The sequence below is a fragment of the Moschus berezovskii genome, chromosome 4 (assembly GCF_049115385.1).
Source record: "Moschus berezovskii isolate FMDL1 chromosome 4, NW_MosBer_1.0, whole genome shotgun sequence".
Taxonomy (NCBI): domain Eukaryota; kingdom Metazoa; phylum Chordata; class Mammalia; order Artiodactyla; family Moschidae; genus Moschus; species Moschus berezovskii.
The window spans coordinates 79,943,918-79,967,252 of record NC_142463.1 but is presented as its reverse complement, the minus strand read 5'-3'; the positions used below and the strand labels follow the sequence as shown (position 1 = coordinate 79,967,252).

Genomic DNA, 23,335 nt, shown 5'->3' with positions numbered 1-23,335 from the left:
AATACGTGAACCGTGAACTTCCAGATGTTCAAGCAGGTTTTAGAAAAGGCAGAGGAACCAAAGATCAAATTGCCAACATCCACTGGATCATGGAGAAAGCAAGAGTGTTCCAGAAAAACATCTATTTCTGCTTTATTGACTATGCCAAAGCCTTTGACTATGTGGATCACAATAAACTGTGAAAAATTCTGAAAGAGATGGGAATACCAGACCACCTGACCTGCCTCTTGAGAAATCTGTGTTCAGGTCAAGAAGCAACAGTTAGAACTGGACATGGAACAACAGACTGGTTCCAAATAGAAAAAGGAGTACATCAAGGCTGTATATTGTCATCCTGCTTATTTAACTTATATGCAGAGTGCATCTTGAGGAACGCTGGGCTGGAAGAAGCACAAGCTGGAATCAAGATTGCCAGGAGAAATATCAATAACCTCAGATATGCAGGTGACACCACCCTTATAGCAGAAAGTGTAGAGGTACTAAAAAGCCTCTTGATGAAAGTGAAAAAGGAGAGTGAAAAAGTTGGCTTGAAGCTCAACATTCAGAAAACTAAGATCATGGCATCTGGTCCCATCACTTCATGGGAAATAAGTGGGGAAACAGTGTAAACAGTGTCAGACTTTATTTTTGGGGGCTCCAAAATGACTGCAGATGCTGACTGCAGCCATGAAATTAAAAAACGCTTACTCCTTGGAAGGAACATTATGACCAAACTGGATAGCATATTAAAAAGCAGAGACATTACTTTGCCAACAAATGTCCTTCTAGTCAAGGCTATGGTTTTTCCATTGGTCATGTATGGAAGTGAGAGTTGGACTGCAAAGAAAGCTGAGTGCAGAAGAATTGATGCTTTGGAACTGTGGTGCTGGAGAAGACTCCTGAGAGTCCGTTGGACTGCAAGGAGATCCAACCAGTGCCTTCTAAAGGGGATCAGTCCTGGGTGTTCATTGGAAGGACTGATGCTAAAGCTGAAACTCCAGTACTCTGGCCACCTCTTGCGACGAGTTGACTCACTGGAAAAGACTGATGCTGGGAAGGATTGGGGGCGGGAGGAGAAGGGGACGACAGAGAATGAGATGGCTGGATGGCACCACTGACTCGATGGACATGAGTTTGAGTGAACTCCAGGAGTTGGTGATGGACAGGGAGGCCTGGGGTGCTGTGATTCATGGGGTCGCGGAGAGTCGGACACAACTGAGCTTCTGAACTGAACTGAACAAACTAGGGGGGAGTGAAGCCATACTACTAAGCGCTACAGAAATGGTTAGAGAGCAAGCAGAAGAAGTGCATGTAGACACACATGAGATACTTGACAACACACAGAGGATAAAGCCCTCATTGTGTAGCACAGATTGATGGTAAGGAAGAGACTGTTTTGATAAAGAGTATGTTTGAGAAGATGGGATGAGTGGGATCTGGGGTTTTGTGAAGAAGTTATTTTAAAAAAGAATTTCTTCTGATTAGAGGAAATAATTCGGAAGGATAATGGTCAGATGTTTTTGGTCTTCATTTCCTGTGAGCTGTTGATAGAGAACAGGGTGAGAAAATAATTTGAGGTTAAATATCTGGAGACACTTTGAGATTCGTTTATGAGTTGAAATCATGAGTAGGAGGATTTACAGTGAGGATCTTCACTGTCAAGACATTTCCAAGTCTCCTACTATCTCCTCTCTCCTGATCAGTTTTGCTGCTCCTGGGCCCTGAGACTCATTCTTTCCTTACATTCCGTAAGTCTTCCAGAATCTGCTCCAGTAATTTAAATTCACGTGGTCTTTTCAGTTCATCAAACTGATAGACAATTCAGGTTGTTGTTGTTCAGTCACTCAGTTGTGTCCTACTCTGAGCAACCTCTTGGACTGCAGCACACCAGGCTTCGATGTCCTCCATCTCTCAGAGTTTGCACAGACTCATGTCTGTTGAGTTGGTGATGCCATGCAACCATCTCATCCTGCTATCCCCTTCTCCTCCTGCCCTCAATCTTTCCCAGCAGCAGGGTCTTCTCCAATGAGTCAACTCCACATCAGGTGGCCAAAGTATTGGAGCTTCATCAAACAAACAGACAATTCAGGTAGACTTTTTAACAGAAATTTTATTGGAAGAATTTTGATAACAATCATTTATTATTCTTTTTAAATACATCTGAGTTTAAACAAAATACATGAATGTCTTCAAGTAGAAAAAAGTGAAATACACATTTGGAATTTGTTATGTTGTTCTTAGGCAAATCATAATTGCTCACTCTAGTATATTCAAACCAAATTACAATATAGTCTTTGACATTCCAACCTAGCCTTGTGCTCAAATGTTTACTTAGAAATGTTTTGATGGTGTACTCTTCACCAAAGGTATCAAACCCAAATCAAACTTGGTGATATGTTTAAACCATTAAAGACAGGGAGGTAAAGTGTTGTAGGGGTATTTAAAATATACCAAGAAGGGATTTGGCAGCTTTTCATTCACAGTATTTCTGATACAGAAGAGTCATTCTGTTTGTTGATCAGACTCACAAATGTTGGGGCAAAATATCACTTGGACAGATATATCACTAAATTTGTTGCTGTTAGGGAAAGCGATAAGACTACATGACAAGCTCTTGACAGGGTATGTCTAGTTCAAAACAGAATAATGAGTCTAATTTACAATATGATACATAAAATTCAAATACTAACATTCAAAACAAAGATTTTTTTTTTGCCAGTGAAAGAGAAGTTTTACATTGGCAGCAGTAATGAAAACAGACAGAAAATAAGAAATAGAAGCTCTACTAAAATTTAGTATTTAGAGGGGAAAAAGAGAAGATATAAACTACCTTAGGAATATTTAAATCACTTAATGAATACATGTAGTGTTGCTTTTATAGAAGCACTTTGAAGATAGACCTTTGAAAGAATTTTGGATGAAAATGCATCTGGGATAAATGAAATAGAATGTTATACACAGGCCCTTAAAGTACTGGATAAAAGGAATATAGCAATTTCCTATAAAAAGAGAGACTGTGGTTTCTCATTCAAAATACACAAAATATAAAAACTCAGGTGATCCCAGTTCCACTGTCCCAGTTCTAGCAAATTGCTGTCCTAACACAGCTTGCAAAATGGAAAACATCTCTGTATTCCCACTGTTCCTGTATTACAATGAAGTAGTAGCTTACAGGGTGACTTTAAAAAAATAAAACCGCCATAGTGAATATAAAGTCACTTATCTGTGCAAAAATGCCAAAGAAAAGCTAAGATGTCTTCTGTAATAAACAGTAAATTACTGGTTTTACCTTACTTGTGTATCCACTGCTGACTACAATAGTTGCTCACTGGTTAACCAAACATTTACTGTGCATGTAAGTGTAAATTCATGCTAAATTTGGTGATAACAGGATGTATGAGACAAAGACATTCTTTTTTTACAGACTTTCCACCATGATCAAAGTTACAAATATTAAAATTTTCAAAGCCGTGGGAAGAGTTCACAGTTAAATATTAAGTTTAAGCATAGATTAATACTAATTATGAAATATATTTCCTTTCGAAGAGCTATTAAGTCTATAAAATGTAATGTAAGTCAAATTGTACACATCCCTCTCCTGCAGTACAAAATCACCTGTACTTAGAAGACAACTTCCTACCAATTAATTTAATGTCTCTTGGCCAGGAGGTGTTTCTCGTCACTCACACTGGCGCTGACACTTGAGTCAGTCCCTTTTAAGCAGTTAACTCTGTGTCAAGAAAACATTTTACAATTTTCAAAAAAATGGTCTTAAAAGTGCTTAAAGGACCTCTGATTGTTCATTTTAGCCTGCAGAGTTTAAGTTAAATGGAAAAGGTAATAAGCGTAGGAGAGGATCCAAAGAAGGAATGAGTCTAAACAAACATTATGTGCTGTGCTTAGTCGCTCAGTCATGTCAAACACTTTGCGGCCCTGTGGACTGTAGCCCACCAGGCTCCTCTGTCCATGCGATTTCCCAGGCAAAAATGCTGGAGTGGGTTGCCATTTCCTTCCCCAGGGAATTTCCCAACCCAGGGATCAAACCTGCATCTACTGCTTGCCAGGTGGAATTTTTACCACTGAGCCACCTGGGAAGTCATAATTTTATAGAAGAGTGTATTTAAGTCTGATATAACTTCCTGGATATTTAAATCACTATGCTGCTGCTGCTAAGTCACTTCAGTCGTGTCCGACTCTGTGTGACCCCATAGACGGAAGCCCACCAGGCTCCCCCGTCCCTGGGATTCTCCAGGCAAGAACACTGGAGTGGGTTGCCATTTCCTTCTCCAATGTGTGGAAGTGGAAAGTGAAAAGTGAAAGTGAAGTCGCTCAGTCGTGTCCGACCCTTAGCGACCCCACGGACTGCAGCCTACCAGGCTCCTCCATCCATGGGATTTTCTAGGCAATAGTACTGGAGTGGCTTGCCATTGCCTTCTCCGATAGAGTGACATATAGTTGTCACCAAAAAGTACTTGATCTAGAATCAGGGCTCTGCTACTGGCCATTCTCCAGTCAGTTCATTTACATTCTCTCAAAACAGCTTCCTCATCTGTAAAATGGAGTTATGAATTTCTTCCTCATAAGCATATTAGGAGAATCAGAAGATAAAATGCATTTGAAGATCTATCAATCAAAATCATGCAACATTCTTTTTTTTTTAATGAAAATATAAGGATTTTACATGTGATAACATGGAAAAAGCCATACAAACAGCCTGATATATAAATACTTAATAAAAGGGTGTTCTTTCTGTATAATTTATAGTTAGGAAATGGTTAAACATAAACCAAAGACACCCTCATCAAAGACACACTGATTTATAGTAAATAAAACTATACTATCTGCAAATACTTTTTGATATAGAATTTTTCATTGTCTTGATTCTGTGGTAGAGATCTAGATCATGAAGACTTTTGGGGGATCATGTCTTCAAACAGTCTTCTCTGAATAAAACTTTTATTGAATGTTCTTCGAAGAATAAAATCATTTCCTTTTTTTTTTGCCAAAGTTCTTGTGAATTGGAAAATAATTTGTTTTGAAGACAGTGACAAAAAGAAAAACAAAGTTTAACTTTCTCAAGGTAATGCTTTTAATGAAAAGTTGAAAGTTTCAATTTAGCATTTGGGATTCTCTATAAGACTTCAAAATTCTACCCTGTTAAAATTTTTGTTTTGTTCTATTCAACATTTAATGCCCAATTTTGTGTGGCTCTGGGAATAATGTTAAGAATTCAAGATCCCTCCAGTGACTGAACACTTAAAGTAATAAGAATGAAATTATATGACCTGTGAATTAGCCTGGTTTCTAAAAAGTATCAATTCACAGAACATAAAATAAACTAAGCAGGGCTTAAATTGGATTTAGTCTTGGGCAATAAACAGAAAAATTTACTCACAAGTTAAAAGTATACGATACAGAGGTGTCACTATCAAAAAAAAAAATCAGGAACTGGTTACACAAGAGTAGAAAAGTAAAAAAGAGTAAAAAATTAATTATATCTTTCATAAAGAATACTATGGAAATAATATTCTAAGCCTCATAATTAGCTATGAAAAATAAGACAGTAAAACTCCATTTATAAAGTGCCTTAATGTACCAAAAATGGAGGTCATATGTCTTTTATTTAAAAATGCTTCTTCATCACATTTACATAAAGGCAAATATTATTACACTGGAGACACAGCACAGAAGAGTAGAAAGAACTCTTGACTTGGAGTCAGAAAACCTGGATTCTGGTCTTGACTTTGCCACTATAATTATCTCTGTGACCTTGAGCAAATGACAGCATTTCTGGGCTTCAGTTTTCTCATCTGTAAAATGAGAGGTAGAACGAGACTGCTGCTATGGACAGCCTCCTTGGATGTAAAATTCTAAAATTCTATGTTCAGCGATGAATTATTTTCATTCTTAAGCCCCAGAATTATGTAAGAGGATGCTACCTTATTAATAATATCTATTAAATTGATTATTCTGTAGGAGGTTAAAAAATAGAACTCTGATCAACTGCATCTGGAGTCAGTGATTTGGCTTTTAACAAAGGTGCACAAAAGTCACAGTATTTTGGCTACTGGTGTATACAAACAGGCTTTGAAGAATGCTGGAGCATTCCAGGTATACGGGAAATGCCAGTTACATCTGCTTCCACTTCCTCATGTCTCTGCAGAAGAGGCTGTGGGTAAGTATGAGGAACGCTGAGCTACAGATAAACTAGATACTGTCATTCAACAAAGCGCACAAGGAGCCAGCAAAATAAAGGAGCTGTGAATAGGTTAAGCCCTTCATCTCGATGAATATATTCTTAGATGTAAAAACACAAAACTAGTCTAGGTATATATATTTCTATTTAGGGAAGTTTACTTGGCAAGGTAAACATTCCCTGAGCAATACAAATTTGTTCTCCAGAGTATATTTTGGTTCTTAAAATATTAGGAAAATTTTATCTCATTTTTTCCCTCAAAATTAGCCCAACATTAGAATCCCCAATAGGGACATTCTAAATGTATTTTATAAGAATAATCAAGTAGTATTTGTCAGTGAAATTATCTACTTTAGCAATACATCTGTGCCAAGAACACTGAGAAGACAAAAGTATTTCCTAAGAGTGAGAAAAAAATTTGTTTTCCTGTTGTACACACAGGCTTAAGAACATTTAATTAAATCATAAATGTTAATGCCAACCTGCTAAATGTTTTGAATTGGAGATCTCTTATAACAGGTGCAAATCAGAGTTTCATCTTGGTCAAATGTCCTAAAAAACCACACTCATGCACTTGTGTACTGAGAGTGTAAAAGTTAAAGTGATGCATATTTTGACAGAAAATTTCACTTGGAATGGAGGACTCAGTGAAAGGCAGAAATGGATCTTCAGTGTGCCCTGGTAAATTTTACAGGCCAATGTAAATATTACCTCTGTATGCGACGTATCAGTACAGTTTCACATATTTAGTTTTTAAAGGCACACATCAAAGTCCCTGCCTTCATGCAGACCTGTCACTTTCCACAATATGCCAAAACCTACAGAATATCTCAGGCTTGGCAGTGGATGCAAACTTCCAAGTGACTACTTATACTTACAGTGAAAAAGTAGTACCATATTCAGGACATTTCCTTTTATATTTCCCTCTTGAAACATCTTAACAATTGTTTCAGTTAAAAGCATTCTGATGACAGGAATTTTTAGCTTCAGAACTGCCTGGCAGTATGTAAAAATACTTTGAAAATACATATAATCTGCAGAAAAAGACTATCAATAGTTCATGGCAATCTGCAGTGATTTAGAAAAGCATGAAGAAAGTAGTCTGTAGTTTACAGTATATTTCATAAATTGTAGGTCAGAAATAGGGCAACAGGTACTCTGAAACTTAAGACAAAACCAACAGTGATTTCTGCCACATCAGTCAAAAAGTGCTTATTACTTATCTTCATTCTAAACATTCATTTCCATCCTGCAGGGTTCCCCCCCAAAATTTTTTTAAAATTTTTCCCTTTCAGTTAAAAGGGAATGTACATTATGAGAAAATGAAGTACAATGGGAAAATATCTATGCAGATCAATTTCTTCATAAAACACAGAAAATATTTAAGTAGAGTGTTCAAGCACTTATCTCAAATTGCAATTTTATTTTTCAAATAAACAGGAACCTAGAAATCAACTTATTATGAACTTCCAAGATACTTGTGTTAGGAGTTCTATATTACCACATTTACTCCATACCTTCAATACTTCACTCAATAAAATGCCGCTTTAGGATTCCTGAAAGCAATTGTATTTTTGCAATGCTTGCATAGGAAAACAAATTATAGGACTTGGCATTTGAAGAACGAAAAAGCAAAATAACATTGTCACAACCTTTTCTGCTTTCACTCTACATGCTTTTCCCTTTCATTAAGAGAATCTTTAAAAATAGCAAAGAGATACAGGCAAGTTTATCATAGACACAGTAGCTTTATAGAAATTTGAAATTTAGCAGATGTCTTAAGTCAAAACACCTGTCTGTATAACAGAAGCATCTGCAAAGTTTTGAAAACACAGTCCACAAAATAATTTAATATAATAACCAAATTTGATTTAAAAAGCAAAATAACACCTTTTATTTTTTGATGAGAGAGCAATAAAAGGCAAATTTTTCTGTATCTAAACCTATGCTTGAAGTACACAAAAAGACATCTGTATATGTTACTAACAAGAGTCTTCTTTTGTACAGAATACCTATTTAAGAAAAAAAAAACATATACATGACCTTTGATGGAACATTACTATGCTGGCAAATACATTTTCTGATACAAAGGCACTTTGAAAACCCAATATGGTTTGGTTCATAAGTTTGCAAGGTACAAACAATTTCACAAACATATGATTATACTGAAAAACGTCAACAACTGTGACATTACATATAAAACAGATTTCCATTTCTTATTTTTTTTTTCTTTTTTAAAATAACACTGGTTTTGTGGGAATGAAAGCAGTGGTTTCCAGCAGCTTCAGTGAAGACATTCCAGATGATTAGAGACCCACAGTCTGAATTTCTTACTGGCTAGGATGAAGGGTGGGCGTGAGGGCATTTGAAATGAAAAAAAAAAAAGAAACAACAATACCGAGAAAACAATACCCTGGAACAAAACTAGAAACCTCAGAAATCAAAATGGTTTGGTGAGAAGAGCACAAAGACAAGACCAGAAGTCCAGAGAGATCCTCTTACTTCTGACCCCTTAGTTGTAAACTCCCAGCAGAGCACAAACGGTGGACTCTGCCTGGTCTACTTGGCGCTGGGGAGTTGTAGTGACGATTTCTCTTTTTAGAAAGCTAGGTACAATATTTAGGATTGTACAGTACCAGAAAAATTAGGTCCCCCCAAAAAGCATAGTTTCTTTTCACTCATTACATGGCCGCAAAGTCAATCTGTACATAAAGCTGTCTCACTCCAGCCTGAAAAGTTAAAAAAAAAAGAGAGAAAATTAAACAAACTATAACAGACTATATATTTCTAAAAAGTAGTAGGAAAAATTAGTTTTCTTTCTTTCTGAGAAAGGGAAGAATTATTTTTCTCTTCTGTCTTTGGGAAAGAATTCTCCATTTTTCATCATAAAGTGCCAATAATTTTATTTTAGAAACAAGTATGTTAATAAGTTATGAAAACAAACAAAAAGATTCTCCATATAGCTCAACAAAAGAAAGCTGTGGTACTAATTACATGCCTTGCCCAAGTGAATTTTGGAAAAATGAGGTTACCCATCTACCTATTCTCCTAGAGAGAACACCACAGTGATTGATGAGTTGGCTATTAAAATCAGAAGTCAATGCCATCTAAATCTTCCTATGATAAATGATTTGCAAACACTGAAATAAGTAAAACCATCTATTAGTTATTGATTCCTTTACTCTCCAACTCCTCCCTTCAATTTTGGATATAAACGTGCTATTCAAGGACACTGCTCCCAAAATTGCTCCCATCTCTTCTGTATCAATTTTTCTATATTTGCTATCTACACTTCCTTTACTCTCTTCTCTCTTGAACCTGTTTCAACCACTTTTGCTCCCAACCACTTCCCCTAAATTGCTCCGACCAGTCTCAATTCTCAGTCCTCATCTTAGTAACTAGTCTAGCAGCAAGGACACAGGAGATCAGTTCCTCCTGCTGACACTTTTCCCACTCTCAGCTTCCACAGAATACTCACTGGTTGCCCTTTTACCTCACTTATCAGTCTTTCTCAGTCTCCTTTGGGGGTTCTACCTCCTGTCTTTGAACACTAAACACTCAAATACCCAAAGACTCAATCCTCAGATCCCTTCTTTTTTGATACTTCCCCCTAGATGGTCTTACCCAATATTCAGACTTTCAGTACTGTCTACATTCTCACTCTTTTTGTAGGCTGAAACCTACCTACCATCTACTTGACAGTTCTACTTATGAATGTCTGAAAGCACTGAAACACAGCTAAGCTGATCACTATCTCCTCCCCTCAAATCAGCTGATGAGGTATCTTCTCCGGCTCAATTCCTCCCTCAATGTTGCAACTGCCTGTCTTTCTCTCACTCCCAACCCATTATTAGCAAAACCTGTTTGCCTCACCTCCAAAATAATGCAAATCCAGAGTCTGATCACTTTATGGCACCTCCACTGCTATCCCCTGGCCTGAGTCACTATCATCTCTTACCTGTATTTTGTAACAGCCTGTGATCTAGTAAAGGCCTTTGCACTCCTTTGGTCTGTTTCCAGCAGAGCAACTATGGTGCTGTCACTCTATCACTCAAACCCAACAACAGTTTAATCTCCCTTAGTCCTTAGGTCTGAGTCCTTACAGTGGCCTTTAGAGCCCTCCCACGATCTGGTCCCTGACTGCCTCTCGTTTGACTTTGTACTCTCCCTTTGGTCACTCTGTTCCAGCCACAGCTGGCCCTTCTGCCTGGAACAGTGGTCCTCAAGACTGCCACGTGGCATATTCCCTCTCTTGTCACATCTCTACTCAGATGTCAGTGAGGCTTACCCTGACCACCCTATATCAAATGCAGTCAATTCATTCATCCAACAAATACGTTTTATGCATCTCTTAGATTGCTGGTACTGTTCTGTCTGCTGGGAATACAATAGCCAACAAAACAGGTACAAAATACCTTGTGCTCATGGAGTTTATAAGCTATTGGGAACTAAGAAGGAGGGGAGATGATAAATAATCAAGTATATATAGTATGTCAGATGAGATGATGAGATAGATATCATCTATCCATATATCTATCCATTCATGAAGAAAAAAAAAAACAAAGCTTAGTGCAAGAAATGGTAAATGCCTCAGCACCTCTGGTCTCCCTACTCTGCTCTCCCTATCTATAACACTTATCACTTTCTATTATATCATAAAACTTCTTTGCTGTGATACTGTTTATTGTCACTCTCCATTGACAATGGACTCTCTCTGAAATAAAAAGATTGTCTATTTTTTCACTGCTGACTCCCAGAACCTCAAGTAGTCCCCACCACACAGTAAGTGATTAACAAACATTTGTTGGATAAAGTAAAATTCTACTAATTTCCTTCTTTCAATAAACAACTTGAAAAACATTAAAGCATACAATCAGTTACAATAAGCACTTTATCAGTAACAGAATGAAAAGTAAATTAGAACATTTAGAAGAACGGAAAATCCAGAGTGGGGGATAAAATAATAATGCTACCTTTTCATAGGAATTTCTGGGCTCCTCAAAGCATTGCTTCTAGCATGGATTTCTTTCCCCCTAGCATTCAAGTTTTGGAGAGCTCTGGCCCAATACTATGAATGCCCAAAGAGGCAGGAGCTGCTCTAATGAAATAAAAAGCCCAATAAGACCCCAGTGCCTTTCCAGCACAGAAAACGTTAGCTTTTTTGTCTCATTAAGAAGTAAAAAAAAAATCCTTGCTGTGGTAAAGTTACTGTTCTCTGAAAATGCATTTAATAGCATGCACTCCTTGAGGTCTGTGGGAGAAAAAAGATAGAACTTAATATCTTATGATTTTAAGCTAAAAACTGAAACAGAATCTCAGTTTTTCTAATTTTAGAATTGTGGATAAATATCAGTCCTACCTATCTCACAAAACTGTTGTGTATTCATCCAGTATTTGACATTTAATAAACCCTTGTTACGTAACAGGCACTATTGTAAGGATCATGTGTGAACATATGAGAAAGATTTTACATGCTATAAAAAACAAATTATGATTGATTATATTTGATTTACTCAACCCAGATGGGTCCCAAAATAACTATACTTGCAAATTTCTTGTATATCTAACCTCAAGTTGTTGTTCAGTGGTCAAGTCGTGTCCAACTCTTTATTGCCCAAATAAACTGGCTTAATTTCTTTTCAGTTCAGTTCAGTTCAATTCAGTCGCTCAGTCGTGTCCGACTCTCCGCGACCCCATGAATCACAGCACGCCAGGCCTCCCTGTCCATCACCAACTCCCGGAGTTCACTCAAACTCATGTCCACAGAGTCGGTGATGCCATCCAGCCATCTCATTCTCGGTCTTCCCCTTCTCCTCCCGCCCCCAACCTTTCCCAGCATCAGAGTCTTTTCCAGTGAGTCAACTCGTTGCATGAGGTGGCCAAAGTATTGCAGTTTCAGCTTTAGCATCAGTTCTTCCAATGAACACCCAGGATTGATCTCCCTTAGAATGGACTGGTTGGATCTCCTTGCAGTACAAGGGACTCTCAAGAGTCTTCTCCAACACCACAGTTCAAAAGCATCAATTCTTCGGCGATCAGCTTTCTTCACAGTCCAACTCTCACATCCATACATGACCACTGAAAAAACCATAGCCTTCACTAGACGGACCTTTGTTGGCAAAGTAATGTCTCTGCTTTTCAATATACTATCAAGGTTGGTCATAACTTTCCTTCCAAGGAGCAAGCGTCTTTTAATTTCATGGCTGCAGTCACCATCTGCAGTGACTTTGGAGCCCAAAAAAATAAAGTCTGACACTGTTACCACTGTTTTTGCCATCTATTTCTTTTCAACAAACTTGTTAATGAAAGCTAAATGGACAAAATAAGTTGGTCTCCCATTATTATCTCTGCCACTTTCCTAAATCCCAGCCCAAATACAGTGACGAAGGTAGGAAGAAATGAGGTAGCCCAAGGCAATAAAAAAAAAAAAAGGGAGAAAAACAAAGAGGCTAGGAAAATTTATCTTTGCATAATCATGAGTTAATTACTCAAGCTGGTATTTTTCCCGAGGGCCCACTGCTTCATACAAAAGCTCTGTCTAACAGAAAATGTGATGTGTTTCATCCATCTGGCTGGATGGGCACAGTTTTAAGTCTTCCAGGTTCCCATTTTCCTTTCTCAATTTCCTTCAAAGTAGAGAGAAAAAGTGAAATTTTCAAAAACTTCTATAGTATGTCACCTACTTTCTGAACGCAAACTAGGTTTCCTATACAGTTTATTCTCATGACAAATACTCTAGGAGATCAAAACGGTGCTCAGTTCCCTTAAATATTCTACTATTGGGATGACGCTAGCAATCAGAGGCCTGCTGAGGGTCGTCCTTCAAAAAAGTGAAAAACATAGAATACTTGTACCTTATATCCTGAGAATCATGTACAAACCATAAAAAAATCAGTTAAAACTTTTTTAAGTGGGAAAGACAGTTATTTTTAACACCTATGCTTCTAAGAAAATAACTGTTAACCTGATGTCATAGACTTAGAATATTTGCCATAAATATTCATTGCTGTGGAAAGGAAAATAACTCAGCAACAAAAATTTAGAAAAATAAACAAGAATATGGCTATAGAAAATTACTGATAGTTTGTACTTCTCTACCAATTCTCACTGATGCTTTTGAAGAACCAATGCTTTTGAACTGTGGTGTTGGAGAAGACTCTTGAGATTCCCTTGGACTGCAAAGAGATCCAACCAGTCCATCCTAAAGGAGATCAGTCCTGGGTGTTCATTGGAAGGGCTAATGCTGAAGCTGAAGCTCCAATACTTTGGCCACTTCATGTGAAGAGTTGACTCACTGGAAAAGACTCTGATGTTGGGAGGGATTGGGGGCAGGAGAAGGGGACAAGAGAGGATGAGATGGCTGGATGGCATCACCGACTCGATAGAAATGAGTTTGGATAAACTCCGGGAGTTGGTGATGGACAGGGAGGCCTGGTGTGCTGTGATTCATGGGATCGCAAAGAGTCGGACACGACTGAGTGACTGAACTGAACTGAACCAATTCTCAGAAACTACAGAAACTTTCTACTTTAGTTTTTGACTGAATGTATTATATTAATCTTTATCCCATAAAAATGAATTTTTGAAAAACTGCCTTGGTCTTTCATGTGAAAACAGAATCGTCTCAGAATTCATGAAATAGTGACTGAATATGATGAAATTACAAGTCATGAACAATAACGTGGGTCTGGGCTCCTTTTTCTATAAACTGGGGCTAATATCCCACCTGTCTTGTAAGGAAAGACTAATACATTTGGTACCCATCACAGTGTTTGGCATGTGGAGGGCTCTCAGTAAGGCTAGCTGCTGATGCTGTTGTTATTTCCACCACCATCAACAAATGAGCACTTAAACCTTGTGGATTAATGAAAAACAACCAATACTTACAAAAGATTAAAACCCCCCACAAACAGGAAAGGGTGGAAAAACAACTCGCCACCTGGAAAGCTGGATAGCTTTCCCTCCTTCTCCTCTCACCTCCCAGGAGACACAACAAGGAGGGGTGATGTCTGCTGTCAGAAACACTGGAGGCATTATGCATGCAGAAGAGTGGTGGAGGTGGGAGGTTCTGAATCTTGGGGAACTCTCAACTGGGCTAGTGAGGAGGCTCAGGTTCCTTCGGGGTATCAGTGTTAACTTCTATTTTGAGCCTAGAGACTAGAGCAAAGAAGGCTGAAGCAGGAAGCTGAGGAGTTAGGACTTAACAGGCAGAAACAGGCCAGAAGAGAAGAAAACATGGACGATATCAAGACAGAAGTTCTACTGAAGACTAAATAACATGTATTAAGTTAAACTGTCTTTTCTGCTTTATGGAGCTGAGGAGGGTTATGAACCCAAGCATATTCTAGATTTTTCTTCTAACATTATTTCTAAACAAAAGTGTGTCTAAAAATTAACAGATGATATCAGCCAGTTCAAAACAAGAAACATAAAATGATAAACTGCCTTCCTCATCCAGTTTCCCACGTCCACATCCTGCTCAAATACTAAATGTAAATAATGTTTTCTACTTCATCAATTCCCAAAAGATACATCATTTTTTAAAAGTTAATGCATGCAGTGAGGAGAATGGACTTTTCCAATGTCAAAAAAAACCCTGTAGTTTAAAACTGGATTATCACTTAACTAATAATCCCAAAGAAACATTACTGAAGAGACTTCTACCAATTCACTTGTATTAGTCTACATTCGTGACAGCAACCCAGCTTCCTTAACCATTCATGATTAAGTGATAACGATGGAAAATGAGAATAAAAAGACATGCTTAACACAGTTCCAAAAGAGTCACAAAGTTTATAGATTTATAAACAAAACAAAAAGCTATAGTTCTCAAATTTAATGTTAACCTCAAAGTTATCTCCATACAAATTTTAACAAGAACAACTTAAAAAAAATTTTTTTTAATCAATTTAAGATCAGCTCTAACAAAAATACTTTAAAATATCATAGAAGCACCAAGTATTAAGAAAATTCTTCTTTTGATCTTTTGGAACTAAGGCCACCAGTATTTAAAGTCTTTCTACAAGAAAAGTACTTAAAGCATTAGTGTAATTTTTTTCTTTTGGACTCTGTAGGAGAAGGCGAGGGTGGGATGATCTGAGACAATAGCATTGAAACATGTATATTATCATATATGAAACAGATCACCAGTCCAGGTTCGATGCATGAGACAGGGTGCTCAGGGCTGGTGCACTGGGATGACCCAGAGAGATGGGGAGGGAAGTGGGAGGCGGGTTCAGGATAGGGAACACATGTACACCCATGGCTGATTCATGTCAATGTATGGCAAAAACCACTAGTATATTGCAAAGTAATTAGCCTCCAACTAAAATAAATAAATTTTTAAAAAATGAAGTAAATTTTATTACTTTTGGTAAGTAAAATCTATGATTAAGATATAATTTAAATTTTTTAAAAATGTAAAAAATCTTAAATTTCAATTCACGAATTGAAAATGTTACTGCAAGCCCTAGGATATACTCATAGCATAATGAATATGCGTGATGAGGGCATAAGCAGAAAAGGAAAATAATTTTTTAAAAAACCCTTCAATTTCACATATTTCAGAACCAAAATAACTATCACACATCAACTTACAATCATTAAATGTGTGGAATGAAAGTTATGAGTACGGTGACTTCACTCTCACCACTGGGAAAAATGTGTTGAACCATTTTCACTGCAAGCCTAAGACAGTCCCTGGTCTCTGCAAGGAATGAAATCAAGTTGGTTTGACCTTAGCTGGTAAAAAGGCTTAAATATGTTTTAGAGCTGAAAATTTTCAAAACCCAAACACAGCTTCCACAACCAAAGAAGCAGCTGAGTAAACTTTCAATTTCAGCCATTTTCAAAGCAAAGCCAAGATTTCTACGGTTACCAGAAGAACCTCCCTCCACATACTTCAATTACAACTTCAGCAGTTCTTAGCACAGACACCACTATTTGTGCATTTCTAAACCTATAAATCGCACTCCTTTCTCAGAGGGAGAACTGTGACTTAAGTGCCAAAGTTTTAAGACAGCATGAGGTATTCTAGAGCTGGACAGATGCTCATGCTGTGAGGGTGGAAGGACATGGTATAACTAGGAGAAAATCGATAGACTGAAGGAAAGAATCATGATCTAGAAATGGTAGTGGAAAGCAAGGTTGTTGAAGGCTACTGAAGGCTGGCCATGCTCTTTTTGCCTCTGAAAAAGGGAGGAGGTGTGAGAAGGATTCTGACTTACTGTGAAGGTTTTTACATGCTGCATTATGAAACTTGTAATACCACAGATTTCTTACAGCATCTGCTAAGAAAAGACTTGGTTCTTAAAAGTCTGGGATAAATAAACGGTACTAGTATACTGTTTTGCAGTAGAGTAAGTCTTGCTGTTGCCTACGTTATAAGACCATTTCATTAATTATTCCAAAGGAACATAACCATGCATCTCTCTTTTATTAGACAAGAGAGATCATTTGATTTATACTAAGGTCCTGAATTTAAACTGTCCATCTGTCTCTCTCTCTCTTTCTCTTATTTGTATATGAGGCTTAGAAGGGTCTTTAAGGCTTTAGAGAGAAAGTAACAATTGAATTGGACCTTTACATTAGAGTAGGAGAAAGCAAGAGAGTTTCAGAAAAACATCTATTTCTGCTTCATTGACTATGCCAAAGCCTTTGACTGTGTGGATCACAATAAACTGTGGAACATTCTGAAAGAGATGGGAATCCCAGACCACCTGACCTGCCTCTTGAGAAACCTGTATGCAGGTCAGGAAGCAACAGTTAGAACCGGTCATGGAACAACAGACTGGTTCCAAATAGGAAAAGGTGTACGTCAAGGTTGTATATTGTCACCTTGCTTATTTAACTTATATGCAGAGTACATCATGAGGAACGCTGGGCTGGAAGAAGCACAAGCTGGAATCAAGATTGCTGGGAGAAATATCAATAACCTTAGATATGCAGATGACACTACCCTTATGGCAGAAAGTGAAGAGGAACTCAAAAGCCTCTTGATGAAAGTGAAAGAGGAGAGTGAAAAGGTTGGCTTGAAGCTCAACATTCAGAAAACAAAGATCATGGCATCTGGTCCCATCACTTCATGGGAAATAGATGGAAAAACAGTGGAAACAGTGTCAGACTTTGTTTTTTTGGGCTCCAAAATCACTGCAGATGCTGATTGCAGCCATGAAATTAAAAGACGCTTGCTCCTTGGAAGGAAAGTTATGACCAACCTTGATAGTATAGTAAAAAGCAGAGACATTACTTTGCCGACCAAGGTCCGTCTAGTCAAGGCTATGGTTTTTCCCGTGGTCATGTATGGATGTGAGAGTTGGACTGTGAAGAAAGCTGATGGCCGAAGAATCGATGCTTTTGAACTGTGGTGTTGGAGAAGACTCTTGAGAGTCCCTTATACTGCAAGGAGATCCAACCAGTCCATTCTAAAGGAGATCAATCCTGGATGTTCATTGGAGGGACTGATGCTAAAGCTGAAACTCCAATACTTTGGCCACCTCATGAGACGAGTTGACTCACTGGAAAAGACTCTGATGCTGGGAAGGGTTGGGGGCGGGAGGAGAAGGGGACGACGGAGAATGAGATGGCTGGATGGCATCACCGACTCTGTGGACATGAGTTTGAGTGTACTCCGGGAGTTGGTGATGGACAGGGAGGCCTGGCGTGCTGTGATTCATGGGGTCGCGGAGAGTCGGACACGACTGAGCGACTGAACTGAACTGAACTGAGGATTTTTGTCTCATACAGATAAGTAGGTAGTCTAGTGGGGCTGGAGTATGAAGTACCTGGCAGTGAATTATAGCAGGAGAAAGGCTTGAAAAGTTAATTGGGTCATGTTAGAAAGTTTGGGCTTTATCCTGGTGGTAAGGAGGAGCCACTGAAGTTTTATTTTTTAACTTTTTATTTTGAAAAGACTTAAAGACAAAAGACTAGCACAATAAATATCTATCTACCCATCACTTATATAAACCAATCACGAACATTTTGCCATATTTGCTTTTTTTTCTGTATGTGTATTTATTTGTAATCTTTTTCACTTTTGCTGAAGCATTGGAAAGTCAGACATCCTGACGCTCTGCCATTAAAGCCTTTGGCATGTATCTCCTAAGAACAGGAGTGTTCTTCTATAGCCACAATACCATATCATACCCAAGAAGTTTAACACCTACACAATTATGTGAATTATTATGTATCCATATTTCAATTACCTGATTACCCAGAAGTTTCCTTTGTGATGTTTCTCCCCAGTTTAAGGTCCAATCAGGCACCACACACTGCATTTAATTGTGAAGTCTCCTCTAATTTAGAAAAAGCCCCTATCATTCCTTTTATTCCTTTCATGACACTTTTTAAGAATCCAGGGTGACAGGCCACAAGCTGGGTTTGTCTGGTTGTTTACTAGTGACTGGATTTACATTAACCGTTTCTGGCAAGAGTACCACACAGGTCATGTATACTTCCCACTGCATCACATCAGGAGGCTTGGGTCAGTTTTTAAGCACAGATTTTTATGGCATGGAATCAGTTTCCACATTAGATTTATGTGTTAGATAAATTTGGCAGCAGTGTCAACATCTACATTTTCTGCCAAATATTTCCAGCAAACGAGACCCCCCCATCCAAAAAAAAATCTGTGGTCTCTCTCTCCTCAGATATTCTTGACATGATGTTCTTATTTTCCCAGTAGGTTCAGAATAACCTAGTAATCACTTTTAGTTTATCAGTCACTATGTCAACTCATGATGGCTTAAACATTACCTGATATAATTTGGTTGCAGCCATGAACTGACTAATTCATGATTCCATATACAGAATTAAGAAAAACTCAAGAGCATCTTAAGTCATTAAATCACAAAGAAGGAGCAGAGGCTTTGCTATCGACAAAAATGTTAAAAGAGAGTTTGCTTTAAGTTAAAGCGACTGACCAGGCATTATTCTTATTCCAAATACTATCTTAGAATTCCTAGCTTCAAACAGCATTTAACATGTCTTATAAGGAGTATACAGTAAGGGAGAATCCACTTTTTCATAAAGGAACTCAAATCAGCTCAATGATGAATAAACAGGACTGTCTTCATTAAGAGTATTCACTAAAGCAAGGACCTCCCAAATTTGACTCTGTGACTGAAAAAATCTTTTATATGTACCTCACAGTGTAGAATATATATATATATATTTTTTTTAATATGTTAAATAGTAAGTATTTTTAAAACTAGTAGATACAATAAATTCCTAGACCCTTAAAAGAGGTGAGTAAAAATATCATACCTGAGTAAAAATGTTATGCGTTTGGCTTAAAATCCACCTGGCATCAGCATCAGGTGCTACTACTAATTTCAAGGTCCCAACATAAACATCAGAACATAAGGTCCAGAAATGCTGTTCTTGTAAACTGTAAACTCCTTGCAACTGCTGCACCTAAAATATGAAGAGCAGATATTAACATGAAATCAAATATAAGTAGATGCAACTTAAATCATTACACAACACAGGAGGATTCTATCCTCTAAGGAAAAACGTGGGCTGGTGGAGTGGGTTCGAACTGATTAACAGATACCTATTGAATACTCACTATGTGCTGGTACTATGACAGGTGTTCAGGAAATATAAATGAACACATATCAAAATTTGTAGGGTATAGGTGAGAGAGTGCCTAGGGGAAATTTACATTTTCAAATACAGCTGACTGGAGAACAGTGCAGGGGAAGGGACACCAGCCTGCCTCTCAGTCAAAAATCTGAGGATGCAACCAACCATGGATCATGTAGTACTGTGGTACTTACTACTGAAAAAAAAAAAAATTCCATGTATAAGTAGAACGTGCAGTTCAAACCTGAGTTGTTCAAGAGTCAACCATACATCGATCAGAGGATAAACATAAATACAAATGAGCTAAGAAATTAGGAAAAGAACAACAAGGTCAACTTAAGAAATAAAAAGGAAAGAAATAAAGGATGGGAAGCAGAAATGTGGAAATGATGGAATTCTCAATGTCAAAACACTACTTCTTTGAAAAAAAATCAATGAGCTAGAGAGTCAGTGTTTTATACACAGTGGGGGCATATTTTAGACAGGATGAGTCTTCACTGTGTACAACTGTCAGAAACTACAATCCCAGGACCCAGGGAACTAAATGCCAACATATACACTTCCCCAACTCATGTGACAACCAAAAACGGGAGGGGTGGCTCTAAGTCTTTCCAATGGCTCCTTAAGTGTTCCTCACCCTGAGGTTGAGAACCAGTGACAAGACAAACTGATGGAGCTTAAAAAATAAAATAAATATGTAATTAAACAAAGTACTAAATGAAAAAGGAAAACAACTACCAATAACAAATTTAAAAAACCATAAAGGGAATACTCTAAGATATGAATGTATCAACATATGAGTATACAATATATTACAACCAAGTAGAATCCTAATACTTCTCACCATCTCTACTGCCATCAGTCCAGTTAAAGCCACTCCAGTTTGATTAAGCAGTCTCCCTATTGCTAGCCTTGCACCTCTTCATCTAGTCTCGAAATAGGAGCCCAAGTGAGACTCTGTTGCTTTAAGTCAGATGATTTCATTCTGCTCAAAATCCTCAGTAGAATCCCATCTTACTCTGAACCAAAACCAATGCTTCCACAATAACTCACATGGACCCATGTGATGCAGCGCTTATTATTTACATTTACATCATCTCCTCTTCCTTCTCCCCTTGCATCCTCTTACCCAGCTACAGCAGCATTCTCACCACTGTCTGAAGAGTCTGAAACACTCCTGTCTCAGGGTATTTGCTATTCCCTCTGCCTGGAGTGTCCTTTCTTCCACAATAATGACTAGTCTACTTTATGTGGGCCTTTACTCAAACGCCAACTTCTCAGGAAGCCTTTCTACTGTTATCCTAGCTAAAACAACGCTTTCATTTTTACATTTCTCTGCTTTGTTTTACTTTTCAGCAGCTAACGACACACGCCACATTACTTATGTTATTTATATTGTTTATTGCCTGTCTACTATGACAGAACTCAAGCTCAATAAAAGCAGGGATTTATTTTTGAGTTTCATGTTTGTATCCTGAACACCTAAAACTATAAGCATCTAAGCCTGGCCTGCAAGTAAGTGCTCAGTAAACAGTATATTATGTATATATAAAATGAATAAACACTCAATTTTGGTATTTGCTTTGGCAGCACATATATTAAAATTAGAATGATACAGAGAAGATTAACTTGGCCCTTGTGCAAGAATGACATGCAGATTTGTGAAGTGTTCCCTATTTTTGTGGTGGTCATTTCACAATGTACATGAATATCAAAACATCAAATTGTACACTTTATATAATTTTAATTTATCAATTTTACCTCACTAAAGCTGGAAAAAAATAAATAATAAAATCAGAAAACCAACAAAAAATAAATTCTAAAAAACTAGACAAAAATGAATAAATTTTGGGAAATTATTTCAGAAAATCCCATAAAAAAAAACAAAACAGAAAATATGAAAGGACCATTAAAAACTGAAAAGGTAATAAAAGTTCTCTTTCATAAAGTCCCCCAGCCCTGCCGAGTCCCAGAGGGAAAACTTTCAAGTAACTTAATCTCTTTGTTTTGCCAGAAAATAAAAAAGAGGCACTACCTCATATAAGTAAAAATAATCTTGATCCCCAACCAGATAAAGACAGTAACATATAAGCTGAATTCTCTTATGAATTAAGTAAGCTAAATCCAACAGTATATTAAAAAAAATAACGTATCATGACTAAGTTAGGTTTATCCCAAGAGGGAAACAATAAACATCAGAAATTCTATTACTGTTATTCTTCAATTAAAGAAGCAAAGGAGAAAAATCACACAATCATTTTAATGAATTGCAATTACTTAATAAAATTCAACCCCTGTTTATGCTTAGAAGGACACTTCTTTAACTTACTAAAAGCTATCTACCAAAAATGTATAGAAAACACTTAAGGAAAAAAACATTAGATGTATTCCATTGAAGATCAGGAAAATCTTTACAAAGATGCCCAAACTACTGCTATTGTTCAGTATCTCTGTAGATAGTAGATCTGGAAGAGATGAACTAAGATCAGAACTCAGAAGTTAAAAGAGGCTCAATGTAAAAAGATCTTTATAATAACTCAGTTCAGTTCAGTTCAGTCACTCAGTCGCATCTGACTCTTTGCGACTCCATGAATCACAATTAGATCAACTTAAAAGAGAAAGAGGTTACTCTGTGAAGAGATTAGCCACTAGTTCCTGGAAATGGTCAAGAAGCTGGATGACTAACTAAATGTTGCAGAGGAGATTCTTGCAACAGACAGAAGTCTGGACCAAGTGAATAATAAGATCTTTTCAAATTCTGAGATTCTCTGATTCTTAAGTAATCTATTTGGGATGCTAACTAAGAAAAGGTTGAACTTTTTATCAAAATATTTATTTTTATCAGAATCTGATGCATACAGGATTACCTTCTATGAGCTCCAAGACTCCTGGGAAATTGAGACAATACCCACTGTGCCCGTTAAAAAAAAACAACTGTTTTTACTGGGGAAACAGGGCAAGGTGGACTTTCTCTTCCTCTTTCAGGACTCTGATGACAGAGCAGTTTGAAGTTGATATCCTGTACATTTTTCTAAAGAGCATCCTGACGAATGGTGTGCTGCTGCTGCTAAGTCGCTTCAGTTGTGTCCGACTCTGTGCGATCCCATAAACGGCAGTCCACCAGGCTCCCCCGTCCCTGGGATTCTCCAGGCAAGAACACAGGAGTGGGTTGTCATTTCCTTCTCCAATGCATGAAAGTGAAAAGTGAAAGTGAAGTCGCTCAGTCGTGTCCGACTCTCCGCAACCCCATGGACTACAGCCTACCAGGCTCCTCCGTCCATGGGATTTTCCAGGCAAGAGCACTGGAGTGGGGTGCCATTGCCTCCTCCCACGAATGGTGTAGTGAAACACCAATGCTAGTGAAACAACACGCTGACTGAGGAGATTTCTTCTACCTCCATGGAAACAGCAGCACAAGTACATTCTTGCAGGTATTCTAAAGCATTAGTTAAGGAATGACTCTTACAGAAATTGGCATTCAGTTCAGTTCAGTCGCTCAGTCGTGTCCGACTCTCCGCGACCCCATGAATCACAGCACGCCAGGCCTCCCTGTCCATCACCAACTCCCGGAGT

General features: G+C 37.8%; 1 protein-coding gene and 1 non-coding gene across 2 annotated transcripts in view; one reads left to right on the top strand and one right to left on the bottom strand.

Moving 5' to 3' along the window:
- Positions 1-2,071: 2,071 nt before the first annotated feature.
- The window catches only part of SLC30A7 (solute carrier family 30 member 7), a 117,176-nt gene continuing 95,912 nt past the window's right edge, over positions 2,072-23,335 (bottom strand). The window contains exons 10-11 of the mRNA XM_055404029.2: positions 19,442-19,591; positions 2,072-8,904 (exon numbers count right to left, since the gene is read on the bottom strand). Of these exons, the coding sequence (XP_055260004.1) occupies positions 8,857-8,904; positions 19,442-19,591 (198 nt within the window). The 3' untranslated portion in view covers positions 2,072-8,856. The remainder of the gene's footprint in view (positions 8,905-19,441; positions 19,592-23,335) is intronic.
- LOC129541853 (U6 spliceosomal RNA) lies at positions 21,341-21,443 on the top strand. Its single transcript, XR_008682911.1, has one exon. It is a non-coding gene; the product is annotated as a U6 spliceosomal RNA (small nuclear RNA).